Source organism: Penicillium crustosum, assembly GCF_028827405.1.
Source record: "Penicillium crustosum strain IBT 35664 chromosome Unknown utg000003l_segment0_segment0, whole genome shotgun sequence".
NCBI lineage: Eukaryota > Fungi > Ascomycota > Eurotiomycetes > Eurotiales > Aspergillaceae > Penicillium > Penicillium crustosum.
The window spans coordinates 4,483,176-4,509,480 of record NW_026623124.1 but is presented as its reverse complement, the minus strand read 5'-3'; the positions used below and the strand labels follow the sequence as shown (position 1 = coordinate 4,509,480).

Below are 26,305 nucleotides of genomic sequence, written 5' to 3'. Positions count from 1 at the left end.
CGTGCAAAGCGCAAAAAGGTATGACAGCCACGTTATATAACAAATAGGGAATTGTAAAACAAAGGAGTAAAGGAATACTTGTTGAGCCGTGGTCAATTCTCTCCTATATACTTCTTTCTTTCCCCTTGATTATCTATCTATAGACCGAATCTGACTCCTGAACTACCTCTTCCCTCTTCTCTGTCGACGACAGCACGCGATCAAAAACATTACCCAGTCGGACAATGGCATCATCGGCAATCTGGTAGTGGACGACTATTCTTCCACCGAACAATTTAACTCCTTCCTCTCTACCCACGGAAATAATTTTGTCCACCGTGATACCGCTGTGAGGCAAATCCAGACAAACCATGTTTGTGTTGACTGGCCGACTGACCGCGCCACCGCGGTCAACCCACATCTTTTTAATAATCTTAGCCTTCCTGTGCGTTTCTTGCAACCGACCACCCTCCCCATTAGGTCCGTTTCCGAAATTCTCCTCGACTGCCACACGGGCTGCCGATGAGATGATCCCGGCCTGTCGAATGCCTCCACCAATACTCTTCCTCACCCATCGGCAATGTGACAGAGTGCTCTTCGGACCAACAATAATGCTGCCGACCGGGGCAGCCAGCCCTTTGGAAAAGCACATCTGGGCTGTATCAAAGCAGTCCAAATATTCAACTAATGAGCCGGCACCAGCAGCGACAGCTTCCCAGATTCTTGCGCCGTCCAGGTGCATCTTGATATTGTTGGCGTGAGCGAATGCAGAGATCCGACGGACTTCCTCTAAAGGAGTAATGACACCTGCGAGGGTATTCTCTAGCGAGATCACGCGGGTAGGCGCAATGTGGATGTTGTCGCGAGTATCTACGTCTCGCTGAATATCTTCGAGGGTCAGATACTGCCCGTTCGCGGGGATGCATGGCTGCATATGCGCCTGAGACAGAGATGAGCAGCTGCCGGCCTCTGACTTCAAAATGTGAGATTGGTAATGGCAGAGAATGGCGTGGGGTGGTTGTGTTAACAGCGATCGGAGGGCAATTTGGTTTCCCATTGTGCCCGACATGACTAGAAGACTGTCTTCCTTGCCTGTGAGGTTGGCCATGAATTTCTCGAAGTCATTTGTTGTCGAATCTTCTTGGTATACATCATCCATCAAGGTCGTTTGAGCAATCGCCTTCAGCATAGATAAGGTCGGTGTCGTGATAGTGTCTGTACGGAAGTCGTAGGCTGCAGGCCCAGCACCACACCAGGAGCTAGACACTTCAATCTGCTCAGCTGCTTGGGTAGTCTCATCTTGGACAGAGCAAACTTGAACGCCAGTCATAGTGAATCAGGAAACCAATGAATTGAAGTTGTTTAGAAGGGTTTGGTAGAGTTGAGAAGAAGGATAAGACGACATTATGAGAACATTGGGTATAATTATAATATCGAAGTGATTCTCAGGATTCTGGTGCTGAACGGCAATGTTTGAAGCAATTCCTTATCAGATCAATATCTTCGAGTACATACATACATAGGTAGCGTGTCTTCTCCGCTATCCTCCCAACTCCGGTCTTCTGAGAACTCCGGAGCTCACTCCGTAGCCCGGACCTCGGACTCGTCGGTGTGGATCAGGTCCACAAATATTTCTCAAACTTGAGTCCGGTGCCGGACTGGGGCCATCCTTAAGCCAGTATCCATTTTGTCAACCAAGGTTGGACGGTGAGCTGCTGACTTGGTTGCTCTCCTGCTTTGCTGAGGATTTTGAGCAAGTCAGAGCGCTCAGGTCACGGAGTTACTCAGGAGGTCCTCATCTAACTAGGGGTGGATTGTCCAATGATTATGTAAGCACCAGGGGGCAGGTGGGCGTGACTCAGCGAGCAAAAAGCGGCAAGGGATGAACACTGAAATGGATGGAAAGCTAAGCCTTAATAAGCTCTTAGGCGATCGTTTTGTGCGGAACTAGCTGGTTGGACGAGAGATCGTTCACGCATATACGGACTTGGAAGACGTTATAAATGAAATAAAGCCTCTCAGATCGTAGCAAATCCCGTGTTAGTCTCAACTGAAACATGGGAAAGCCAAGAGTTACTAGGCATTATCCATTACATATACTATTCTCGAGGCAGGCAGAACGCGTATAAAAGAGTGTACTCCATACACTGTTGAACAGAAACAACCCGGTTTATTTTCGGTAGAAATAGGGTACCGGAGAAAATATGTAAAAGGTATTCGGTGTAACTCAGTGTGGATCAAGGAAAAATAAGCTCATCGAGTGACAACGTGGGCTTTTACCTAATGCTTCCGTGGTGGTTGGAGTCTATTGGAGTAATTGGCCGTTTTTTCTTCCTGTGATCCTTTTTATTATATGAATTCTTGAATCCCACAAGACTATGTCTTACCTAAATGATTTCGAATCCTGTGTCGGGGTTAGTATGGCGAAATTATCTTATTTAGCAGTACACCCAGGGGGTTGAAATCTTCACTTCACCATTTCCACCCTCCATAATCCCAAATATCCCATCAATTAAACACATATTTTCTTTTAAAAAAAAATGGTTCACCACATCCACATCGCCGTCCTAGACGTCGATATCCCAGCCCGTAAGCTATACGAGGCTAGAGGACTATGCAGTGCCCACTTCCGAGCCATCCTCCGCGAGACTGCATCACGCCTGAACGAGACCTTATTCTCTGAGAAAGAGCAACTCGAAGTCAAGATCACGCCATATGATATCCGGGGAGGCCATTATCCCGACCTATACAAGCTCCGCGGCCATGCAGGCGAGAACCAAATACCTGTGCAGTCCCCAGTGGACGCAGTCCTGATCACCGGCGGTTCGCCCGGCGTATACGAGATGGACCATTCACCATGGATGCAAGAGCTCGAGAAATTCGTCAAAACAGTGTACAACCAATACCCAGAAGTCCGTATTCTGGGCACCTGTTTCGGCCACCAACTTATTTCCCACGCTCTCGTCCGTAACGTGGAAGACCCGGTCCGCGATGTCTGGGTTGAGCAATGCCCTCTCGGTCGTGAGGTCGGAATTTATACTGTCCAATTGGAAAATGCGTTTGTGAAGGCGTTCCCAGGTGCACTTGGTGATCTTCCCGAGGGACGCTTGCGCATTCAGATGTTCCATGGGGATCGCGTGATGGCGGTTGAGAAGGGAACTGCTGTTACACTTACCGACTCGCCGCCGGTTTCGCTGCCTGCGCCGTGGATTAATATTGGAAGTACGCCCATCTGCCCTATTCAGGGACTTTACAACCCCGGCAGAGTGCTGTCCGTGCAGGGTCATTATGAAATGGATGCCTTTGGCATGACTAAGATGTGCTTGGAATCTGCACCTGTCATGGGATGGAAGGAATCGAAGTTGGCGTTGTTCTTGGAGCAAGTTGGTGATGACAGCGAGGAATGTCAGGATGATTCCAAGGCCTTTGCCTCTGCTGTGGTGTCTTTCTTGGCTGGCTTTGAACAATGACATGCGGAGGAAGAGAAATCAAAAATAAAGAGGTTCGCTGCCCCCACCACTTGCGGTTCGAAGATGAATAGAATGAAATTGCAGAGGAATAAAATACACATTATGCACAAAGATCATCTATCCAACAATTAGCAGTGTAGAGTATGGAACCGAGAATTCCTCTCAAATATGCGAGCAATTTGTTATATACAGCATTAAAACACCTTTCAAACCGCGGCAACAGATAATTGGAGAGGTCATTTTTGGGCTTCGAATGGCTACTTTTTCAAGAATGTCAAAGCCGCAAGGCACAATGCATCCACCCCGGTTCTCATCGTTGGCTGTATCACCGGCGCAAACAGAGCCGAGTGATTCCCAGGAATCTCGTCCATGGGAGTTTCGTTTCTCTGGCCTTTATCCCAGGGCTCTGGGTCAATTCCACCAATGAACCAAAAGGAGCAAGGAAGCCCCTGAGAAGTGCCCAGGGTAGAGAAATCTTCACTAACATTGGTCCTTGGGGTATCATCATCAAAGTCCTCGAAATGGTCTCGGAAAGATGCAGCCAGTTGGGAAGCGACCTGTTTATCATTGTCGGTGGGCGGAAACCGCCTTGTTGGTGTGAACACTGGCGGTTTCGGCGATCCACTAGCAAGACACTCAGCCTCAACGATGCGGCGGATAGCAGAAATTATTTTCTCCCGAGTCTCCAACTTGACAGTTCTAAAGTCAACTCCAATTTCCGCCCGGTCTGCAATGATATTTTCTGTCTGTCCTGCCTGCAAGCTCCCGACCGTCACGACAGCAAGATCAGTCGGGTCCACCTCTCTACTCACAATACTTTGAAGCCTAACAACAACATGTGCAGCAAGGAGCACTGGGTCTACCGTCTGTTGCGGCTGTGACCCATGACCACCACGGCCGTAGAGAGTGATCTTCATGCTATCGGCAGCAGCCATGATCGTGCCTGGTCGGGAACCAACACTTCCCGCTCGCATTCGCATAACGTGCTGACCAAAGACGTAATCAGGCATGGGAATCTTCGAATACAGCCCATCATCAACCATGGCCTGAGCGCCTCCGCCCCTCTCTTCGTTCGGCTGGAAGAGTACGATTAAAGTTCCGCTCCACGCATTCTTTGCACGGGCCAAAAGTTCGGCTGCTGCGAGAAGACATGTGATGTGCATGTCATGGCCACATGCATGCATCACTGGCTTTTCATTGCCGTCCGCATCAGACATGGTCACTGAACTCGCATAGGGGAGGCCGGTAAGTTCCTTGACTGGAAGCGCGTCCATGTCGGCCCGAAGAAGAATAGTCTTTCCAGGGCCATTTTTGAGAATGCCCACAAGCCCATAGCCTCCGATATTTGTGTGGATATCATAGGCTCCGAGCTGTGACAAGTGTGAGGCGATCGTTTCAGAGGTGGCCTTCTCTTGTAGCGAGAGCTCGGGATGCGTATGGAAATGCTTGTAGAGAGTTTCATAAGGGGTCAAATCCACAGCGGCGCTGGACAATATGTCTGACAAGCTTTGTTGAGCCATTTCATAGATAGGTGATGATATGTTAGGGAACCGCCGACAGCATAGGCAACTGATGAGGGGGAGTTGGAGAGCTGAGGCCGGGGTAGGAGGGGAGATTGGTCAGCCAATCGTTAGGCCCTACTTCCCTTTGTCTACTGGGTGGGGCTTTCTTATCTGCCCCGTACAAAGTAGGCAATTTTGGCGCTATAATGTACTAGCTCCTTTGACAAAGAGTTAGGCAGAATCTAGGAACGCTCAGGTCCAGGTCGTCACATAAACAACATTGGTCACTCTTGCGGTGACTGAAAGGAACACCTTCATCGTTTTTGTGATTTCTTTTTCCGTCAAGGTCCAAACTTCCCATCCCCGAACCCACCAATCACTGTTGCGATATTAGCATATATCCAACACTTAATTGACCGAGGAGGAACACACTGAGGAATTCAAATATGTCCATGAGAAATGAAAAAAAAATTCCAATCTGCTGGTTACCCGGCAGACTCAACTTCCATGCTCACACGGCGGCGCACTCCCAAATGCGAAGACCGCACACAGATCAGCCCACTTGAATCCGTTATTAGCAATACAGTCATCTAATCTGATGCCAATAAACGTGGGAGCCAAGGCACCGGTAACGGCTGCCGTGATGGGAGCGACAATACTCCTGTCCCGGACCGGCCAGTGGCAGTGGCAGAGGGTAGCCATTTCGGGACTCTGACGATAGGAAGTCAGTCTGGCCGGCCAATATCGAGAGGGTTAGCATACTGGGACGTCCGAAGTCCTTCAATTGCGGTATGGTGCAGGCTCTCAGTGAGCATGCCTGAACATTGGCCATCAATGTCTCATTAGCGCATATGCAGTCGGCGTCCGTCGCGGTACATGTTGCATTCTTGAAGCCCTCGGCAAGGTAGTTGGCCTGGCGGTCATGATCAGCTGTATCTTGGTTTTGATATTGAACAGCCTCCATACCGCACATTCCGAGAAGTTCTGGGCATCAGCGGTAGCCACAAAGGCCGCAACGGCAGCTTCATGTTAGGACTTGGTGTTGACCACCATTTCGCCCCAGATCCCGACACCCGGCGACTGAAGATATTTTAACATCTTTTCTTTCTTTGTGTTTTTCTTTTGTGTTTTCCCTTTTGGGCTAAAATCAGCATCCAGGCTCATGACATCCTAGCACCCCACACGGCCCCCACACGGACCGTTTTCAACACGGGAGATCGATTCTTAGATTGAGGGGCAGAGTGCCCTTCTATCTCAGCGAATAAGAAGGTTAGACTTTGTAGTAAAATCCAACCCAAGGTCTGTCTTGAACTTCCCGGATCCGGACTAGGGCAACCCGGAATACTCTATAGGCGAGGTTAGCCTAGTATTAACCTAAGGTAAACAGACTGTTATCAACAAAAGTACCATATCCCTGCTGTTAATCAAACCAATACAAATAGTGCTATGAGTGTTGGCACTTGACAGGTATCGAGATCAGGATATGAATACTCCCAGAGTCATGACCAAAGTAAGGAATTTGGAGCCAATATTAATTCCAAGGTCCCAACATAACGCGATGGAACAATAGTGACCCCTCTTCCCCCAAAACTCCCACACATTAGTATGCATTAGCTTGGCCGGGGAGGTTGCTTCACGACCGTATCCTTTCGTCTCTGACAAAAGTAATGGAATGTCAGCCGTGCCCCCCACTACCACGAATTAGTATACATTAGCGTGGCCGGGGATATTGCGAGCCAGCACCGAGAGACCCTTGCAAGATGCAAGAGGCCTTATCACGCGATGGATACACTCAGGGCGCTTCACGAATGAGGTAGGACTCGTAGAAGTCCATCACCAGATGCGACTCACTTCTCCCAGACGGGCTCGTATCCTCCGTCCTACTACGGAATAGTATGGTGCAGCTCTTGAAGGGGCCCCTCAATAAGCTCTCCAAGCGAGCCAAATCAGCATTTAGATATGCGCGCACTCATTGGCCGCTGTACAATGGTATCACCACCCCACTCACCGTTCACTGCAGACCCGGCGGAGGGGGAGAGATACCGTACTTAAATCGACTTGCTTGGTCTTTTCGCCGCCATCCCCGCCGTCACAGTCACAGTCAGAGTTGCATTCCGTCTTGTCTCTTTAGCTGGGCCAAAATGACCGGCTTTGCGACCTATCTACTCGGCGCTCTCAGCACGATCCTGATCGCCCGCTTGGTCCTGTCACTCTTCAAACGCCCCTCGCTGCCGCTACCGCCAGGACCCAAGCCCTTGCCTCTAATCGGAAATATTCACCAGCTCCCCAAGAGCCTCCAATGGCTGGAGCTCTACCACTGGAGCAAGAAGTATGGCCCGGTCATGCATCTCAGCATGGGCGGCCAGCCGCTCATCGTCCTCTCCACCCACCAGGCTGCACATGATCTCCTCAACCGCCGCAGCTCGCGATACTCGGACCGCCCACGCATGGTCATGGCCGGCGAGCTGGTCACTAAGGGTATGCACACGCTCCTCCGACCCTATAACGACCAGTACAAACTACACCAGAAGATGGAGGCCCCACTTATAAACCTGCGCGCTGCGAGCAACTACCGCCCGCTACAGGACCTCGAGTCGCAGCAACTGCTATGGGATGTGCTAGGTGAGTGGGACAAGTTTGGGGAGAAGGGAGTAGACTTCCACCACCATTTCGAGCGTGCAATGGCTAGCACGATCTACTGTCTGATCTATGGCTACCGGCTGCAAACCGGATATGAGAAGGAGCTGATGGACGGGAAGCGCGTACAGGCGGAGTTTGCGCGCACCGGGCAGGTGGGTGCGTACATTGTCGACTCGTTCCCGTCCCTGAATTACCTGCCCAAGTTTCTGGCGCCGTGGAAGAAAGAGGCCGAAGAGCTATTTGAGCTGGAGCGCCAGCTGCATATTGGGAACTTGCGAAAGGGATTGAGTAACCAAAAGTGGAACTTTTCGAAGCATATGAAGGACTCGCCGGAGGCTGTGGGAATGCCGGAGATTGAGCTCGCGTTTGATCTGGGGATTCTTGCTGATGCTGGCTTGGATACTTCGACTGTTGCACTGGACTGGTTTATCGTTGCTTGGATTACGTCGGGCTCCCGTGGCTGGGTGAAGAAGGCGCAGCTGCTTCTAGACGAGGTCGTCGGTAAAGACCGCCTACCTAGCTTTGAAGACCGCCCCAAGCTGGCCTATATTGACGCTATTGGTGAGTTTCATTTCTCTGATTTGATTAATTGGCAAGTTTTGACATTAGATGACTCGATACAGTGAGCGAGACTCTCCGCTGGCGTCCTGTTGTCGTTCAGGGTGTGCCGCACTTCACTAAGATCGAGGACGAGTACATGGGCTACCGCATCCCCGCCAACTCGACTGTCCTCCCCAACGCATTTGCCATCACGCGCGATGAGGCCGTCTTTGGGGAGGACGTCAACGACTTCATCCCGGAGCGATGGATTGCCGAGGAATCCGACAATGAGCACATCGATGTCTGTGGTTTGAACACATCCGCTCTGAAAGACCTACCGTATACAGGCTTTGGATTCGGGCGCAGAGTCTGTACGGGCCGTCCCATTGCACGCAGTCAGCTGTTCATTCAGATGGCGCGCATGCTGTGGTCGTTTGATGTCGAGGCTGGCGTTGTGGACGAGGCCACAGGTGCGAGGCACAATGTCCATGACATGGACTGCACGGAGGGCTTTGTCACCCTGCCCAAGCCGTTTAGGTCTGTGATGCGTCCGAAGGGGCAGTGGGTGCGTGATACTATCCTGAAGGCGGGCACTACGCATAACCTGGATCACTCGGCCATTTTGGAGGCGGCAAATGTTAGAAAGCCCTGAGAATGAATAAGTAAGAGACTTTTCAAAGGTTCTACCTAGGTAGGTATGTATACCCTCTGGCTAACCCAGAGGGTTGCTCCATGTCGCTCCTTGTGGGATTATGGTGGTGTTGAATGTTGTGGCAAGTGCCAATATTACAAAACAGCAGTTCCCTGGAATAGGAAAGAACTACCAAGGTTGATACCCCAAGAACTGAGAATCCAATGTGTAGTCTACGGTACATAGAGATGAAGGGTGGTTATAAGAACATTTGAGAACACTCTGCTACAGCATAGATATCTTTCATTGGAATATGGAAAGTCTCAGAGAAAGCCTAGAGAGCTCAGAACATAGTTCATTTTTCATTGGTGATACCTATTAAAATGGACTAATAAATCCACTATCATCAATAATGAACTAAATATGTCAGACGCATCAGATGACAAACATTAAATGCAGCAAAAAAACATTATTCTAAAGGAGTGGTGCAAAAATAGCCCAGAGCAGACCAATTGAGCCGATATGAGGGATATTTAAGGATCCTGCCGCATTGAAGGCCGGAGAAGACGTAGAGGTAGTTGCCGAATCAGTCTGAGTTCCGCGATCCGAACCCGATGAGCTACTGGAAGCATTGTCAGATGTGGTTTCACCACTAGTCCCTGTGTCCTGAGTGCTCGGCATAGTCTTGATTGAACCGGGCAGTGACGTTGTAATGAGCGAGCCAGATACTGATGTTGTCGCAATCGATCCAGGTACTGAGCTTGTCACGAAGGAGCCTGATGTTGAGATCGTGACAATATATCCAGAGAAAGAAGTTGTGACAAGTGAAGCAGACACTGAGGTTGTCACAATTGAGCCTGAAGCTGTGGTTGTGATGAGAGTGACTGGTAGGGTTGTCGCGCCTGCGCTGGATGTTTCCTCGGTCTCAGTGATAGCAGTGCTTTCTTCACTGGACTGAGTGTTCGCTGTCTCAGTGATCGCATCTCCAGTGCTCGTAGCTTCGGCGCTCGTTGTTTCAGTCCCGGTAGCTTCAGTGCTGCTGGCGTCAGCGGTAGTAGATTCGCTGCTGCTAGCCTCAGTGGTGGTAGCATCGGTGGTGGTAGCATCGGTTCTGCTAGCTTCAGTGCTGGTAGGCCGAGTACTAGTGATTGTGGCTGCTGTCGAAGCCTCCGAGCTGGTAGTAGTGGTGGTCTGTGTGCTTGTCGCCGTAGTTTCCATCTTGGTGCTGGTGGCACTTTGTGCTGTCGTGGAGGTGACCTTGTCGGAGCAGTAATTCAGCCACTGTGCAAATGTCGGCAACATTCTTGATGAATATTGATCAGAGCCAGAATCAGCGTTGCTAGTAATGCATTCTTTGCAAACACCCAAGTTTTCCATGAATGTTGAATCACTCTTGCAAATCTCATCGGTCTTTCCAATCAATTGCGGCTCATGCGCAGCATCGCTGCACTGATTATAACAGATCGGAGGAAGTTTTGTTACGTCGATTCTTTTGACCTTTTGGTTGATAGCGAAATCCCACGAGGACATGCCGCGTTTACTGTTGGCTGTAACTTGGTCTTCCGGGAACTCAAAGATAGAGTAATTGAGGCCGAAGTCCTCCGGGTTGAGGTTGTAATAGATATTCGAGACATTGTACGGCCAAGTTGGATGGACGTCCAAAGGCGGGGCCACAATGCAGTCTGAAGGGGCGCAGATGTATCCAGGGTCGGGAAGACCTGCTTCAATGTTGCATTCCGAGCGGTTACCCGTATGACGTGGTTTGCAGAGATATCCAGGTGCGCAGCCCCAGGTATAGTCATCTGGCAACGGGGCGGTAGGTGTGTAGGATGGGTTGCTGATAAGACTGGAGCATACGGAGGCGGATACCGTCGTAGCACTGCTAGAGCCCTGGGTCGATGTGGTTTGAGGCTTGCTAACGGTGGCAGTAGCGGATGGAATTGTTTGGGTTGTTTGTGAATCTTATAGTGTTAGTTATTACAATGATACTCAATGTTCTATTTTTTCACAACGTACCTGGGATAGTAACAGTTGTGGTACGGGTTGAGCCGGGTAAAGTGCTACTACCACCCGATACAGTGACGGTGGTAGCAGGATCGGTGATTGTTGTTGTGATAGTTGTCCCTGGAAGTGTTGTTCCCGGTAGAGTGATGGTGGTATTTGGGATAGTGATAGTTGACCCACCGGAAGTAGTCACCGATGTTGTCGATACTGGAATAGTGGTAACACTTACAGAGTTGGAAGTGGTCCTGGTTGTCACTGTAGTGGTTGTCGGGGTAGTCGTCTCTGGAAGAGTCGTAGTCGTAGTCGAATCACTGATAGTCGTCCATGTCGTTGAGGTGCTTGTCACCGGTTCGCTCGAGGTAGTGGTGATAGGCTCACTTAAAGTAGTCGTGACAGACACGCTCGAAGTGGTCGTAATAGGCTCACTCGAGGTGGTAGTGACAGACACGCTCGAAGTGGTCGTAATAGGCTCACTCGAAGTAGTCGTGACAGACACGCTCGAAGTGGTCGTGATAGGCTCACTCGAGGTGGTAGTGACAGACACGCTCGAAGTGGTCGTAATAGGCTCACTCGAAGTAGTCGTGACAGACACACTCGAGGTGATGGTGACAGACACGCTCGAAGTGGTCGTGATAGGCTCACTCGAGGTGGTAGTGACAGACACGCTCGAAGTGGTCGTAATAGGCTCACTCGAGGTGGTAGTGACAGACACGCTCGAGGTGGTCGTGATAGGCTCACTCGAGGTAGTGGTGATGGGCTTGCTTGAAGTGGTTGTGACAGACACGCTCGAGGTGGTCGTGATAGGCTCACTCGAGGTGGTAGTGACAGACACGCTCGAGGTGGTCGTGATAGGCTCACTCGAGGTGGTAGTGACAGACACGCTCGAGGTGGTCGTGATAGGCTCACTCGAGGTAGTAGTGATAGGCTCACTCGAGGTAGTAGTGATAGGCTTACTCGAGGTAGTAGTGATAGGCTCACTCGAGGTAGTGGTGATAGGCTTGCTCGAAGTGGTTGTGACAGACACGCTCGAGGTAGTTGTCACAGACTCGCTGCAGGTAGTCGTCACAGATTCGCTCGAGGTAGTTGTTACAGGCACGCTTGAGGTAGTTGGCGTGCTAGTCAAGTCATCTGTGCATGTACACGATGTGATGGTAAAAATCTCGGTTGTGTAATCCGTGAGTGTTTTTATAGCTTCATTTGCGGGCAGTGCTATGGCGGCTTGTGCAGCAAGATTGAGCGGTCCAATGCCAACATCAGCGGAAGCACTTATGGCAGGGGCATTTCGACAACCACTAATAGTCTTGGTAGTAGCCTCGGTGATAGTAATTGCAGTGGCGCCTGGAGAGCTATTTCCAGTCTGCGTAGAAGCGTCGGTGATAGTTTCAGCGGCGCAAGAATCGCCATCACCGAGCCAAAGTGTAACGCCAATTCCCACTGTGACAGTCAATCCATCCTCTTGTTCTGCCGACAGCGCGGGGGATCTGTTGATTAAACTACTATGACTTGATGTCACCAAAGCGAAAGTTGTCGCCAGCAGCGATAACCAAGCGACTGCGTCCTTCATCTTTGCCTGTCTGTAGAAGAAATCCTTCCGGGGATGGCGAGCAAGGTAAACAAGCTACACATGCTAAACAAAGAAAATTAATCGAGGGAGTTGGAAGACATCCAATTCATACGCACGGTCCCCGTCGCTCAAAGAACGCCCAATAGTTCGAGGCTCAAAATTCCCCTCCGATGGGCATCAGCCTAGGCGAGGTAGCATAGGCTGCATAGCCCCATCTCGAACCCCGAGTACGAGGGAATACATAATATCCCGAACTTTTGTAGTTATGCATCGACCGCACCGACCACAATTGGAGCTAGCTCAAGCACACAATGGGGCTCCGTCAGTTGATTCGGCTGTATTTCCCGTGGCTGCATGATTCTAGCCATGCAGCAATACAATCAGGGTAATGATCAGAACGGTCGGACCACAAGCTGAGCGGGCGTATATTACACCGTCTTCTATTCATTCTTGTTTCGCCTTGGCTACTTCGTATTCAGGGCGGGGGCCAACTGACAACAAAGAGATCAACAAAGCCGCATCTCAAGTTCCGAACCCCGCCCCTCGCTCTTTTTTTTTTGCATTTGGATGTCAGCAGTAATTCGACATTCCGGAATTTTTATGGGACTTGTTATTTTCAAATTATGACAACTCAGTGATGAGCTCAACCGCTGTTTCTTCGATTAAAAAATGCGGTTTCTTTTGGAGACGGTGCTGACGCTGTTAGTCGTGATAGACTATGCAGTGGCCGCATGTGGCCTATCTGCTACTCCAACTAATAATGTGTCTATGTGCAATTGGCAAGGTCTGCGTGGTAAACACTCCTTGTTTAAGAATTTTGGAAAGAATTATTTTTTTACTAACACTAATAGCCAATATCCTGCGCGATAGAATCTTCCTCGATGGCGGGCGGTTATGGTATCAGACGTACGAAGTCCCCCATGATCAATACGTATCTTCACTAACAAATGCAGAGGCGATGATGATTGCCCCCAGTACCAACCTGCTGATAGTATGGGCGACCAATAGGTGTTGATATATGTACATGGCTAACTGGCAGCAGTTTTGACAACCACCATCTATCATCTGAACCTCAACACTTCCTTCAACACAAAATCTGATTTCATGGATCTACTCACCAACGAGTCCGTCGCCAGCGGTGATCCTAGCATGGCTCCAAATTACGTTGATGGCACGATGTTTGCCAACGACAACGAGTTATACCTATATGGGTTGGTATCTCTCGTCTCTCCCTCTAACAAATCACTGATTCTGAGATCCATTATTGCAGAGGCATGCATCCTAATACCAATAGTTCCAATCCTCGGCCTGCTAATCAAGTCCTATCATACGCTGCGTACCAGTATGGCCCCCATAGAAGCTTATGGAAGCCCGGCTGGAAGGAAGAATACCTCTCTACTAATGTTACACGATATATCACCAATGGCGCCGCTGCATCAGCCCCAAGAGAGAACCTAGGCTTTTACTTCAGTGGGATGCGTGCGGCAGACTGGGGCGACTTCAATTTTGACCAGCTTCAATCCAACCAAACGGCTGACACGCTAATCACCCTGGATATGTCGCAGATGAGCGACGGGAGTTGGACAAACACCACACTACCAAGTTATGTTCCTGCTCGTTCCAATGCGGAACTAGTATGGGTCCCTGTATCCGAGTCCGGGGTTTTAGTCGCCATTGGTGGGGTGGTTGAACCCATTCAGTTTTTCAAATCAAACTCAACTCGGACAGAGGAGAGCAAAAGGATTAGCCCGACGTTCATGGAGACGGTCTCCGTCTTCGATGTCAAGAGTAGAACCTGGTATCTCCAGAACACGACAGGTGATATACCGCCGCAGTTGACGGAGTTCTGCTCTGTCCTTGCTAGTGCGGCTGATGGGTCATCTCATAATATCTACATCTATGGAGGATATGATGGTCTCGACCTTAGTGCTAATCCATCTGACGATGTGTATATATTGTCCCTGCCTTCCTTCAAGTGGATCAAAGCATACAATGGCACAAACACACACAGTCGCAGCGGTCACAGATGCATCAAGGTATATCCAGATCAAATGCTGGCGGTTGGAGGACAGCATGTCGATCCAACCCGTTGCCTAGAGGGTGGTGTAATTGTCAACTTCAACCTCAACACGCTGAGTTTTGAGGATAAATATGATCCCACAACTTGGAGTGAGTATAAAGTGCCGGATATCGTGACGAAACTGATAGGGGGCAAGTGAGTGTAGACCCAGCATTACAGGGAGTCAATAATTATAGCTGACAGATTATTAGCTCTGATGGAGGTGCAAGCACAACTGCCCCACCATCATGGACAAACAGCTCTCTAGCGGGAATTTTCGACAAGAAATACAGCAAGACCATCGAGACATATTGGCCGTATAATAGCACTAGCGGCAATTCCAGCACCAGTTCATCCACACAAGATCACAGCGGGGGCGGCGGCTTCCCCAGTTGGGCTGGTGGAGTAATCGGTGCAGTCTTAGGTCTGCTCATCATTGCAATCCTGGTCGGACTCTGGTTTTATCGCCGCCGTCAACGTCAACGCAAGTCCGCGGAAGCTGAATCCGAGGCCGCAAACGCTGAACCCAAAAATCGCCCCCCAGAATGGATGTATGGGAGCGGTCCAGCCTCCCCCGGACCCGGGCCAGTATCTTCATCGACTGGTATGGAGACGGCGGAGACGGTGCGAACTACGCACACCACGGGAACGCAGCCGTCAACAGCACAGCAATCCATAAACCAGCCATCGATCACACAGGCTTCGACTTTGCCGGACTCCGTCATATCTCCCGCAACCCCTGGCACAGTGGAATCAGGAGGAGATGCACTGTACGAGATGCATGGTATGTCGATGACTTTCTTTCTTCAATCCCTAACAGGAAATCGATACTATAGAGTACTAACCCTGACATTTACACAGATTCATCACCAGTTGAGCTTCCCACACCATTCAATACTGCGTACTTTGCTCATGGCGGGGGTCCCAAACCTGATCCTAGACGAGGATCCCAGTCTCCTGTCTCACCGCAGACTGCTAGTGAGACTGGGTCAGAGTACTCATATCCAATGGGTCACAGCCGGCGCCCATCTTCACTGTCATTAACGTCCCCAATGTCGATTGACAACGTGGTGACCGGTCGGTCGTCGCATTTTTATGAATCTTTCGACAGTTTGCAAACCCACCCAGCAGGTCATCGATCTGAGGTTTCCCAGTTGACTGATCATGTGGAAGACAAGGGGCGGAAGAGAGGTAGTGAGACGATTCAGGAGGACGAATAGGGTATAGTTTTTTAATGAGGTAAATACTGTTTTAGTGTGTAGAATAGCGAGCTTAATCAGTCTGTTCGTGGCGAACCTTGTCATAATTCATAATGGCCAAAGTGATTTGCAGTGCTAAAGTACAAAACTCCCAGAATACAAGCTCAAGTCATGCCAATATACTCCGTCGGCCCGCGTTTTTGACATATTGATCCGGTATATCTGGACCCCGGCCATACGCGGTCGTTGCCGCCAAAGTGGCTAAGGATGTAGGTATCTCAAAATGCTTGTTGATAGCCGAACTTCGTGGAGAACCTGGTTCCCACGGTGAGTTAAGTATATTGACTGTTGCTCGCTCGGCAATTAACTGGGGTTCACGATCTAGAAGGATATGTGAGCTGGGAACCACAAAACGTCTCCATGCTCTGGCAATACCTTCATTCACCAAAGATTGAGACTCCAAAACAAGTTCGACATTCCCGTCCCGATAAGTTGTGCCACCCTTGTCTCGCATATCCCATCTTCGCTTCGATCGCGGGGGTATAGATTCTTTCACGGGCTTCTCGGCGCCCGAGTACTTCCCCGGGATGCGATACCAGCCCCCCAGCGCAATCGAATCTCGTATCCTTCACAAGTGAGACCTCGTGAACTGCATTTCCGGCAGGCCGGACGCATTTCATCGCACTGGATTCTCTTTTTCTTACAGGTCCAGCATCCCTTGAAAGAGCGATGACGGTGGGAGATGTCCTTTTGTTTCTCGGTCGGAGGCATGTTACTGAGAGTAGTGTAGTGAAGAAAGAAAAGAGCAAGGATAAGAAGTGTCAGGAAGTACAACAATTCACTCATATATACTCGTGCGTGCGTGGTGCTATGCACATCCTCTCACTGTGATTGGCCCAACAAAGATCTCAGTGAGCGAAATAATGCATTCTAACCTCCTATAGGGAGTGCTTCCCGATATATTAACAAGGGGATATTTTACTACTCCATAATTGCCTCACATTCGTGCAAAATATATCTTATGATCAGTGGGGAGGGAAGTCCAGTTTAAAAGTCCATGGGATTTAAATCCGCGCTTACCATTTTGGGAAGGTCCATGCAGGAAAAACAAGCTTGTCTTCTCAATATCCCCACTGGTATCTTCGAGATCTGCCGATCTGCCCTAGAGGCAAAGACGGCTGGTGGAAAAGTCAATTCTCAATTCCGACAACATGTATTGATGCTTTGCGACCGTTATGTGTTTTGTCAAACACCATGGTGCCATACATAGTAGAAATACGAGGTATCGGAAAATCTACGCACCTCCATAATAGCGTGCCATACACAAAAAGCACATATTATTTTTAGCCAGCTAAATCTGCATAGACTAGAAAAAGAAAGGGTTGTTGTCAATTTAGTGAGAGAAATATCTATCCGCCATCTGTACCATGTCTTGCTGTACACCTTCATTTCTATCGCTTTGATCAAATTGAAATGCACTATAGTTAGATGGTTTGATAGCTTCCTCCGAGTTCCATAACTGATATAAATCTAGAGTAACGTACAGGATCATTACAGGTTATCCATAGGAAAGTCTATTAACAAAACCCCGCCTATGAACCCGCCCACCATAGGGGCCTCAGCGTTGGTTCTGGACATACTAGCCGACCGCCTGAACCGACGGTTATCTCGAAGGACAACATACCGTGAGATTTTCGCAATCTTCTAGGTGAAGACGGAGGAACGACACCGTACAGTACGCCCTAATGTCCTATGGCAGGAAGCGGCAGAGATGGTAGCCTGGATCATGACCGAGGCGAACTCCCGGCAGTTAATAATATACTACTAAATGTTTCTATACTAACGAGCACTCATAGATAATGATTCCACAGGACAACAATGAGATTTATTTGACATTTGCTACCTACCCGCCGGAATACCTTGAATACTTCAAGAGAGGCTCGGCCCTTCGACGAAAAAAGCTACTTCTCACGGTGGAATAGTATGGATTGTGGCATATCAACAGTGTAAGCAATATGCGTCATTTTCCTCTGGTGATTATGATCCCGTGCCTTCACTTTACAGATGAGATCAACAAGGTTCGTGCAGGCATAGGGACCACACCCACGTTGTGAGCCTAAGTTTGATCCTCGGGTCGATAGCGAAGATGGGGAGGCCGGATGGGTGGTGGCTGCCCGTTTGTGGCTCGAGAGCTCCGGTGAGGCGGGATCGCTGGCCACGCAGGGGAAATTGCCGGCCACTTTTGCTCTTACCTCCCAGACCTAGCTCTTTATAGTCATGAATTTTCAACCAATCCATACAATCCGGGCCTATACCAAGCATGTGGTTAAGCAGCTGATTGGAGAGTCACTCAATGGTCTCGTCACGATTATCGACCCGCTCCTGGAATTGACCAATGCGGTAGATGCACCCAATGGTCTGGAGGAGGGAGTTATGGTTCATCGGGGACTCGACAAGGATAATTCGCCTGCACTGCGAGTGCATATTGAAGCCGGTGGCATCACTGTTGTATGTTGTTACCAGGGCTGCGTGGACTAGTCGGGGTCGTTGAAACAGGCAATCGTAGTGGAACGAATATTGGTAGGCGTGCCAGCACGAATTATGACAAAATGGAGTGGGATGACACTGAGGAGAATCTGGACAAGCCATAGAGTCAGAGGCCAGTGGCAGAAGATCAGGAAGCATGGCTGAGAGCAAGCCGAGATACACCTTGCTGGACAAGGGCGTGGAGAAGATTGTGGAATCTGGGGCTCTGGTGGCCGAGTTAACGAGCCATTGAAACGCAATCCGTAGTACAGAGGCTGCTGGGTCCTTAGTGGTCGGGGACAAGAAAAGCCCAAATCTATACCATCGCCGCGCTCGGTGAAACGAGATACCGACCTCGGCCGAGGGAATGATGGATGAGAAGCGTTAGAGGGACTCAATCAGAATCTCGAAGACGCGATTGTGGATATCCCGAGTGAAGCGAGTGTAGCACAGCTCTGCGCTTGATATATAGAGGCGGAGGATATCGTTGGGTCCTATAATATGGTTTCCAGCCTCGCGCGTCAGGCTGCTAATGCGGAGGACGATTGGTAGCGCGAGGAACCCATTGGCGGTAGAGAGTTTACCGCGATAGGCGAGAACAACTCGACCTCGGGGATCCAACTGATGGTTCTAGTGGGTTGGTTTCTAGCAGCAGCTGGGGAAGGATTGGCACTTGGCACCACCAGTGTATTTGGCTGGGCTATCTGTTGGGATTGCAATCTCCTTTTATAGCAACGCGACACAGCCGTAGTGGTCTAACGCGCGATTCCACATTGGGGTGGCTGTGATACACCAGGTGAAATAGCGGTTAAATAGAGCCACGGACTGATGCTGACGCGAGGAGATGGGGATAGGAATCAAGGTGTACAGCAATGTGTGGTATGGATGACATACGTATGTATATTCCACCTCTCAACTAAAAATGAATAAGTCCGCTGTTTTAGGTACCTATCATCTAGTTATGCGGACATAGCTTACTAACACTAGTTAATATCCATACACTTTTATTTAGAGAACGCTCCAGGGTTATGATGATAGTTCCTTGATATTCTGAGTTTTAATACCCCATATTTCCACCATATATTCAACCATGGTACTCAAAATAGACTCTTACAATCTTCCATTTCTTCCTTCAGTTATACAAAGTACACTCTGTCCACAATACAACAACAGTATTGTACCTTTCGTAATCTCATCTACTTCCCGAGGTCGTAGATTCGAACAATGGGCGTTGCTGGGCACCACGGGGAAATCCTTTTCTCCATGCTCACCCTTGCTCGCTCAGTGGGTGGAAGAAATGATTGTTGGCTGTGTAACTCAAGTGAGCCTTTTCTTTTTTTCGATTTCTTCCCCTAGTAATGGCAATGTTGATTTGGTACCCATCCTAGGGGACTTGTTTCTTGAATTATCTTGCCTTTCAGTTTGATAAAAGGCCTAAGGAATTCAATACAAAACCCTATGACCACTGTTCATCCGTTTCTGAAGTGCTTCATCATCTGATTATGATAATTTTATAGCTAGTTGCGCATGTGATGAGTATGCAGGCCTGGACTCAGTCCAGTAAGTTGGTGGCTGTCCGGTTATGACTCGGCTTACCACTCCCGGGGTAATTCCGCTCTTCATTGTACAGCGACTGGACATAAATCCCAAATTTGCTACCCCTGCCCCATCTGCACACTCCCCTGATTATATAATATACTGCCAACCTTGATTAACCGTGAATTCATGCAATAAAATTTAGTATAGTGTATACCACCCCTGGCTCTTGAGAATAACTTCCATCCGGTGCGGCATCATCTCAGAAAGATGCTCTAGGTTGGTTCGTATCTCTAATTCATGCCATTCCTGCTGCGCAGTAGCTACCAAAATACCCTTTGCTGTGTCATCATTCCATTGTAGATGATTAGATCGAAGCTCATAGATTCCAAGGTTAGCTTTCAGCAACGCCCAGCGGTTCCCAATTGGATTTAAATCAGGCGAATAAGGAGGTCATTCCATATCCTCAATCTGCACCTCAGCTAATGCATCCCGTACAATATAAGCAGTATATATCGGAGCATTATCATGCTTGAACTGTTATCTTGATTCAAAAGTAGTGTGTGGTCCCCAAATACGAACTTACAAGGACCCGATGCTTGGACTTTAAGCTTTCACTTACCCCGTGGGGAAATTCAAAGTACCGGAAATTTTCCGACAGGGGGCATCTTTAGTTGAGAATCATGCAAATGTAGGAGACATTTGCAAATTTGGCCTAATCTATACCCATGGGGAAGTCGATATATAGTGGAAACTTTCCGCTCGTTATATCTATGTATGAGAATCATATGACGATTACTCATTACAAATGCAACCTGGTCTATATTAACGTCAATCGACTTTCTGGTACATTCAAGGCTAGCCCCTCAACCTCCAGCTTTGATATTAAACCAGTGTATGCTAGGAGAAGTCAGAAAATGCGGAAATGTTCCGACGCGCATATCCTTAGTTGCAAAGCATACCACGGTCCCCCAACGCAGCTTTGAGAGGAGTCTAAACTACTAATTGAGTATGGGAATATGGCAAGATCCAGATGAACCTTCCCCGCTTTCTATAAGAGTTCCTCTTTGGGGTGAAATGTCAACATCTGGGACATAAATACTGCTTTCTGGCTTCAGTCCAAATTTTGTCCATATCTCCCGAGTCTCACTGCGTCATTCTCATCCTACAAAGTGGAAATGAAGCCAACTACTCTTTTACACGCCTTTCTAAGGTCGTCTCTCGTTGCAGGTCATGCCATACATCAGAGAGAAGATGCCTTCAAGGTTCCAACAGTCAACACCACTAGCGGCATGGTCTCTGGACACGCAGCTTCTAATACTACTGGGGTCTCTGAATACCTCGGTATTCCATTTGCCGCACCGCCAGTTGGAGCGCTGAGGTTTGCACCGCCGCAGCCATACAAGGGTACTGGAAATATCAATGGGACCAAAAACGGCTTTACTTGCCCTGCTTCTGCATCCCCCCAGTATCAGCCGTGGGGAATATTACAGTTCCTGGTGCAAATATCCTTACGATTATCGGTCAATCGGAACTAACTTTGAGTGAGGATTGCTTGACGCTGAATATCTGGGTACCTTCTGGAGGGGAGAAGAGCAAAGCAGTGCTGCTGTGGATCTATGGGGGAGGGTTCTCAGTTGGAGGAGCAGCTGTACCATTCTATGATGGTCAGTATTTTGCGGAGCAAGAAGATGTTATTATTGTGGCTATCAAGTAGGTCTTTCCTACCATCACTCAAAGCCCATGAAGTTGACAACCCAGTTACCGCGTTAATATCTTCGGCTTCCCGGGCAATCCTGCAGAGCCGAACGCAAATCTGGGGCTTCTTGATCAAAGACTTGCCGTTGAATGGACTCGTGACAACATTCCTGCGTTCGGTGGAGATGCATCTCGAATTACCATGTTTGGTCAATCAGCAGGGAGTGCCTCTCTTGAATACTACGCCTATGCGTGGAAAGAGAACCCCATTGTTGCTGGACTGATTCAACAATCTGGTAGCATTGACCATAAGAACCCATCTCCCCAAGAAGCTAAATCCGTGGAGGACAGCTGGTTCTCCGTCAGCAAGGGTCTGGGTTGTGGCGATCCTTCATCCGACCATAATGAAGTTTTGAAATGTATGCGTACTAAGGACATGGAAGATATCCTGGCATATGTGCCAGGGTTTGCTGGGGCGTCTAATCTCACATTCGACCCCGTGGCTGATGAAATCACCATTTTCTCGGATTTGGAAGAACGCACTAAGGCTGGAAACTTCTCAAAGGTGCCTCTTTTGCTGGGCACCGTGGATTACGAAACTGGCCTTACCATGAGTCTGGATTTGACTGATCCTAAGGCTGTGGGTCACCCGCAGGAGTACTGGGATAATATTGATGAGCATTCCATGTGTTCTGTTGGTGAGAGGGCCAACATTAGTATCTCGCACGATGCCCCTACATGGAGATATCGTTATTTTGGAGTGTGGCCCGACATGCAGCTCACGACGTACCCCAACAGTGGAGCTTGGCATACAATTGATGTACTTGCTGTTTTTGATTTCGTTCCTCGGGGTCCTGGAATCCCCGACCAAACCCCTGCGCAGATTTCTACCGGCAAGTATGTGAGGGGAGCCTGGGCAGCCTTTGCAAAGGACCCCAAGAAAGGATTGAAGAGTTATGAGGAGGGTTGGCCGTTATACAATCCAGCGGAGGACACATTGATCAGACTAGCGTATAACAACCAGACGGGAGCAAACCTGGGTAGTCCTTCCCAATATGACAAGGGCTGCAATTCGACGTTCCCTGTGAATGGATCTGGGACAAGCAGTGATACAGATGCGGCCAATCCGATTTCATCACCCGCGGTATTCAATGGTGGAAGCAGATTAGGCAGCTCTCTGGGCATGGTATTTTTGGCGGCTGTTATCACGGCCATCGCTTACTAATATGCAGCGCTGAATGTATCCTTGGAGGCAAAACCCATCATTTCACTGGATGTGTCTCGTTGTCTGGTATAATTGCATCTCCCATTTACCTTAACTGAGAGCCGGGACTTGTTTTTGATAGTTTGTTAGCTTTATGGTTAAGGGAACTGCAGGATATTTTGTTGGGTGATCGTACGTATTGAAACTTTTTATCATCTCACGCTCTATATATATCGGAGCCGGGTTTATCTGAGCATAACTCTCAGATATAGCGGTCTTTTTAGCCTAGTTTGTAACTCGTCAGTCCAGGGGCAGGTCGCAACACTTTTGCTACTAGTTACATATTAACATCTCGAGGACGAAAGACATCTCAAGAGACCACCAAAATATCACGAGGTCATATAAGTAATTCAGCTGACTCCTCTTATACCATTAATCAGACAGATAACACACTAGGAGGCTGCAACCGAGGAGTGTAGGGATATTCCGGGGTTGAGTGGAGCTACCCCAGAGATCAACCCCAAATTACAGTGGGGCATTATAAACCAAACAGAGCAGCAGCCCCAAGACTAAGCACGGTTTATCTGGCCTTTGGGTGGAAACTCCTCGTAAATGGTGTTCGGATGTGTTGCTACGAAGTAGACCTGCAAAACGTACATAATTGCACTAAATCTAATAGGTATCGCATCGGCCCCTATTCAATCTTGGCGCTGCGTGCTACCCAGGTGTAGCGTCCAGGGATCGTTTCGCTAGATTAATTTTCCTGCCTAAGGCCAATAGAACCAGGGTACATTGCTTAGTAGGAGGTCGATAACGGTATTTCAGGTATCTTTATTTCTCTGCCAAGCCAAAATCAGGCTTTCAGGCATTAATCTAGTGAAACGATCCCTGGACGCTATACACCAGGGTACTCCTCAGTAGTCTTCCGCACGACCCAGTAAAACCCAGTCTGCTGTGTGTCACAGAATTAGGCATCAAATTCCCCAGCAATCTCTCGAGTGGGATATCCATCAGATCTCCAAATACCATTGATATCATCGACACTACGGAGTACCCATAGAAACCCGCGTGTACCTTCCAGAGAGGGAATTTTCAGCCTTCGTGGGATGTGGGGTACAGAGAAAAAAAAAACTGGAGCTCTACACAGCCCTCTGTGCTGTGTCCCCTAATTGTGTAGAATGCTTCCAAGTTTTGGATTTACCATGTGGGCCACGCTCGGTGAATATCCAGTGGACATTTCCCTCTCTATGGCTACAGAGGCCGATTCTCATGGGGTTCCCCGGGAAAAAATGACAACCCCCCGGATCTCGTGAATAATGGGGATGCGGGATATCCAGTTCCTCAAACTGCTCTAGTGACCCCATTCTTTGGATCTAATATACCGTCCTCAGAAGGAGCATACAGTATACACCCAGGAGATAACTGCTTCGCTTTCACGGAAAACATCAATTACCTTGTCCGGGAATGACCTTAGAGTGACTGATCACTCTTTTGTTCCCGTTCTCAACCCTCCCATCTCTCACTATGGACGTGGAAACTGAAGCAACCCTCAAGCCAACCGACCAAACAACACAAGATGCCAAAGATCTCGCCGAATTAGGCCATGAGGAAGTCCTCGCCCGCAAGTTCAACATCTGGAGCATGCTAGCGTTAGCATTCTGCGTGCTGGGAACATGGTCGACCTTTGCACAAGATCTCTCCGACGGCCTGATCAACGGCGGTCCTGTCTCGATCTTATGGGGACTGACTCTTGTAACATTCTGCAACACCTGTGTTGCTCTCTCGCTGGGTGAGATCTGTAGCAGCATGCCCACAGCCCTCGGACAGGCGTATTGGGTCTACCGTCTTTGGGACTCACGCTTTGGACGGTTCCTCTCCTACATGTGTGCCTGGATCAATGTTTTTGGGTGGTGGACACTGGCCGCCTCCCAGGTTGCGTTCATGACCAATTTCCTTCTAGGTATGAAGGTCATGTTCAGTCCAGCCTGGACTGGTGCATCGAAGGGGTGGCTTGAATTCGTGGTTTATATTGCCTGCGTTTTTGCCCTCACACTAATCAATGTGATGGGTTGTCGGAAAGAGAAATTCCTACCGTGGCTGAACAACTTTGTCGGAATCTGGTTCTTTGGACTATTTTTTGTCTTTTGCCTCGCCTTGCTTATTTCAGTGGGAACGAAAGAAGGTCTCTCTTACCAGCCCGCCTCTTTCGCCTTTGGAAAGTGGATCAACCAAACCGGTTGGCCCGATGGTGTTGTCTGGTTTATTGGTCTCGTACAGGCTGCATATGGATTGACTGCTTTTGATGCCGTTATTCACTTGGTGGAAGAGATCCCTGCACCCCGAAAAAACGCCCCGAAAGTGATCTACCTCGCTGTTATCTCCGGAGCAGTGAGCGGTTTCATCTTGATGATGGTCTGCCTCTTCTGTATTCAAAAAGTGAATACCGTGGTAGACTCGCCTAGCGGCCTACCGTTCATGGAACTCGTGCAAGAAACGGTGGGCCAGATCGGCGGTGCAGTGCTGATTGCTCTGTTCATCACGAACGGCCTAGGCCAGGGAATCAGCATCGTCACTACCGCATCCCGCCTGACCTGGGGCTTTGCTCGCGACGGTGGACTTCCCTTTAGTACCTACCTATCGGAAGTGAGCCCTTACTGGAAAGCTCCCGTCAGGGCACTCTGGTTCCAGGGGGCTATCATAGCACTGGTTGGAGTTTTGTTCCTATTCGCAGAGACAGTGCTGAACGCAATCCTCAGCGTCAGCACCATCGCCCTGACCATCTCATATGGCCTCCCTATCATGACTCTTCTCCTGATGGGTCGCGACAAGCTCCCGCCTGGTGGTCAGTTCAAACTTGGGAGACTGGGTAAACCGGTAAACTGGGTGTCCCTTGTTTATTGCTGTGTGACAACCGTCTTTTTTTTCTTCCCTAGCGCGCCCAACCCGTCAGGTGGTGATATGAATTACGCCATTGGTGTGTTCGGAGTCATGCTGATTATTGCTGTGTCATTCTGGTTCATCCAGGGTAGTCGCACCTATCTCAACACCGAGGAGTCGATTCCTCATGTTATTCAAGCCCATGCTATTCCAAATGATCCGCTGCCCGACCCAAAAAAGGAAGATCGATGAGATGTTACTTGGCTGAAGTTGGTCGAGATTTTTATCCAAATTTGCAATGGTGCTTGGATCGTGCTTGGATCTTAAGGTGATATATATAGACGAGAATGCTAGGTGTATATAAAATAACATTCATTTAGTTTAGACAAATGCTTATCAATCAAGTACTCGATGGATCCATGGATGGCCCGGTAGAGCTATCTAAGGAGAAATCAAATTTCAACATGGACGAATTAAAAACTTAAGGTATATATATAGCAGGTGATGAAAGAGGGAGTGAGAATTATGTACAGCCCCGCCTTGACCCACACTGGATTCCAGGTATGGCCCGATTGGGCCCGTTTGGATGCTCCTTTTAAGCAAATTGAGAAAGACACATATAAACAGTTTATTGTTCCATCTATAAACAACACTCTTGATAGATATTCCACTTGCCTTCCTTACCTGGATTAATTTGTAACCTAGAATTGGCTCATAGTATTATGGGTAGGTAGTTAGCCATATAATTTGTATTTTCATATAGTAAATACATCGAGTTGAAACAATATCGCCATGATCTAGTTGATTAATAGTCCTGTCAATTTTGGCTGTGAAGATAAAGCCCATCGTTGAAAGCCAGAGGCGTTTGCTCCTACA

The 26,305-nt window shown here is 48.8% G+C and overlaps 11 protein-coding genes across 11 annotated transcripts; 6 read left to right on the top strand and 5 right to left on the bottom strand.

Annotated features, from left to right (window-relative positions):
• Positions 1 to 133: 133 nt before the first annotated feature.
• Positions 134 to 1,309, bottom strand: N7487_008781 (threonine aldolase family protein; the record flags this gene model as incomplete). The annotated part of the gene is made up of 1 exon (XM_056876511.1): positions 134 to 1,309. One exon carries the CDS (start codon positions 1,307 to 1,309, stop codon positions 134 to 136), a length of 1,176 nt encoding a protein of 391 aa, XP_056728699.1.
• A 1,210-nt stretch (positions 1,310 to 2,519) lies between these two features.
• On the top strand, positions 2,520 to 3,449 carry N7487_008780 (type 1 glutamine amidotransferase; the record flags this gene model as incomplete). The annotated part of the gene is made up of 1 exon (XM_056876510.1): positions 2,520 to 3,449. One exon carries the CDS (start codon positions 2,520 to 2,522, stop codon positions 3,447 to 3,449), a length of 930 nt encoding a protein of 309 aa, XP_056728698.1.
• A 257-nt stretch (positions 3,450 to 3,706) lies between these two features.
• On the bottom strand, positions 3,707 to 4,969 carry N7487_008779 (M20 family metallopeptidase; the record flags this gene model as incomplete). The annotated part of the gene is made up of 1 exon (XM_056876509.1): positions 3,707 to 4,969. The coding sequence occupies one exon, from the start codon at positions 4,967 to 4,969 to the stop codon at positions 3,707 to 3,709; it is 1,263 nt and encodes a 420-aa protein (XP_056728697.1).
• A 467-nt stretch (positions 4,970 to 5,436) lies between these two features.
• Positions 5,437 to 5,924, bottom strand: N7487_008778 (CFEM domain-containing protein; the record flags this gene model as incomplete). Its single annotated transcript, XM_056876508.1, has 2 exons — positions 5,437 to 5,512; positions 5,611 to 5,924. 2 exons carry the CDS (start codon positions 5,922 to 5,924, stop codon positions 5,437 to 5,439), a joined length of 390 nt encoding a protein of 129 aa, XP_056728696.1.
• A 1,168-nt stretch (positions 5,925 to 7,092) lies between these two features.
• On the top strand, positions 7,093 to 8,783 carry N7487_008777 (cytochrome P450; the record flags this gene model as incomplete). The annotated part of the gene is made up of 2 exons (XM_056876507.1): positions 7,093 to 8,152; positions 8,215 to 8,783. 2 exons carry the CDS (start codon positions 7,093 to 7,095, stop codon positions 8,781 to 8,783), a joined length of 1,629 nt encoding a protein of 542 aa, XP_056728695.1.
• A 453-nt stretch (positions 8,784 to 9,236) lies between these two features.
• N7487_008776 (uncharacterized protein) lies at positions 9,237 to 12,330 on the bottom strand (the record flags this gene model as incomplete). Its single annotated transcript, XM_056876506.1, has 3 exons — positions 9,237 to 10,723; positions 10,779 to 11,021; positions 11,079 to 12,330. The coding sequence occupies 3 exons, from the start codon at positions 12,328 to 12,330 to the stop codon at positions 9,237 to 9,239; spliced, it is 2,982 nt and encodes a 993-aa protein (XP_056728694.1).
• Positions 12,331 to 12,999: 669 nt separating this feature from the next.
• On the top strand, positions 13,000 to 15,609 carry N7487_008775 (uncharacterized protein; the record flags this gene model as incomplete). The annotated part of the gene is made up of 7 exons (XM_056876505.1): positions 13,000 to 13,123; positions 13,182 to 13,236; positions 13,284 to 13,321; positions 13,373 to 13,541; positions 13,601 to 14,545; positions 14,602 to 15,173; positions 15,251 to 15,609. The coding sequence occupies 7 exons, from the start codon at positions 13,000 to 13,002 to the stop codon at positions 15,607 to 15,609; spliced, it is 2,262 nt and encodes a 753-aa protein (XP_056728693.1).
• A 1,687-nt stretch (positions 15,610 to 17,296) lies between these two features.
• N7487_008774 (uncharacterized protein) lies at positions 17,297 to 17,570 on the top strand (the record flags this gene model as incomplete). Its single annotated transcript, XM_056876504.1, has 2 exons — positions 17,297 to 17,362; positions 17,445 to 17,570. Coding segments are annotated over 2 exons (192 nt in total), but the record flags the coding sequence as incomplete, so codon positions are not given.
• Positions 17,571 to 17,934: 364 nt separating this feature from the next.
• Positions 17,935 to 18,273, bottom strand: N7487_008773 (uncharacterized protein; the record flags this gene model as incomplete). The annotated part of the gene is made up of 1 exon (XM_056876503.1): positions 17,935 to 18,273. One exon carries the CDS (start codon positions 18,271 to 18,273, stop codon positions 17,935 to 17,937), a length of 339 nt encoding a protein of 112 aa, XP_056728691.1.
• A 2,555-nt stretch (positions 18,274 to 20,828) lies between these two features.
• Positions 20,829 to 22,573, top strand: N7487_008772 (uncharacterized protein; the record flags this gene model as incomplete). Its single annotated transcript, XM_056876502.1, has 3 exons — positions 20,829 to 21,057; positions 21,120 to 21,363; positions 21,412 to 22,573. The coding sequence occupies 3 exons, from the start codon at positions 20,829 to 20,831 to the stop codon at positions 22,571 to 22,573; spliced, it is 1,635 nt and encodes a 544-aa protein (XP_056728690.1).
• A 1,503-nt stretch (positions 22,574 to 24,076) lies between these two features.
• On the top strand, positions 24,077 to 25,681 carry N7487_008771 (uncharacterized protein; the record flags this gene model as incomplete). Its single annotated transcript, XM_056876501.1, has 1 exon — positions 24,077 to 25,681. The coding sequence occupies one exon, from the start codon at positions 24,077 to 24,079 to the stop codon at positions 25,679 to 25,681; it is 1,605 nt and encodes a 534-aa protein (XP_056728689.1).
• Between the last annotated feature and the right edge of the window lie 624 nt (positions 25,682 to 26,305).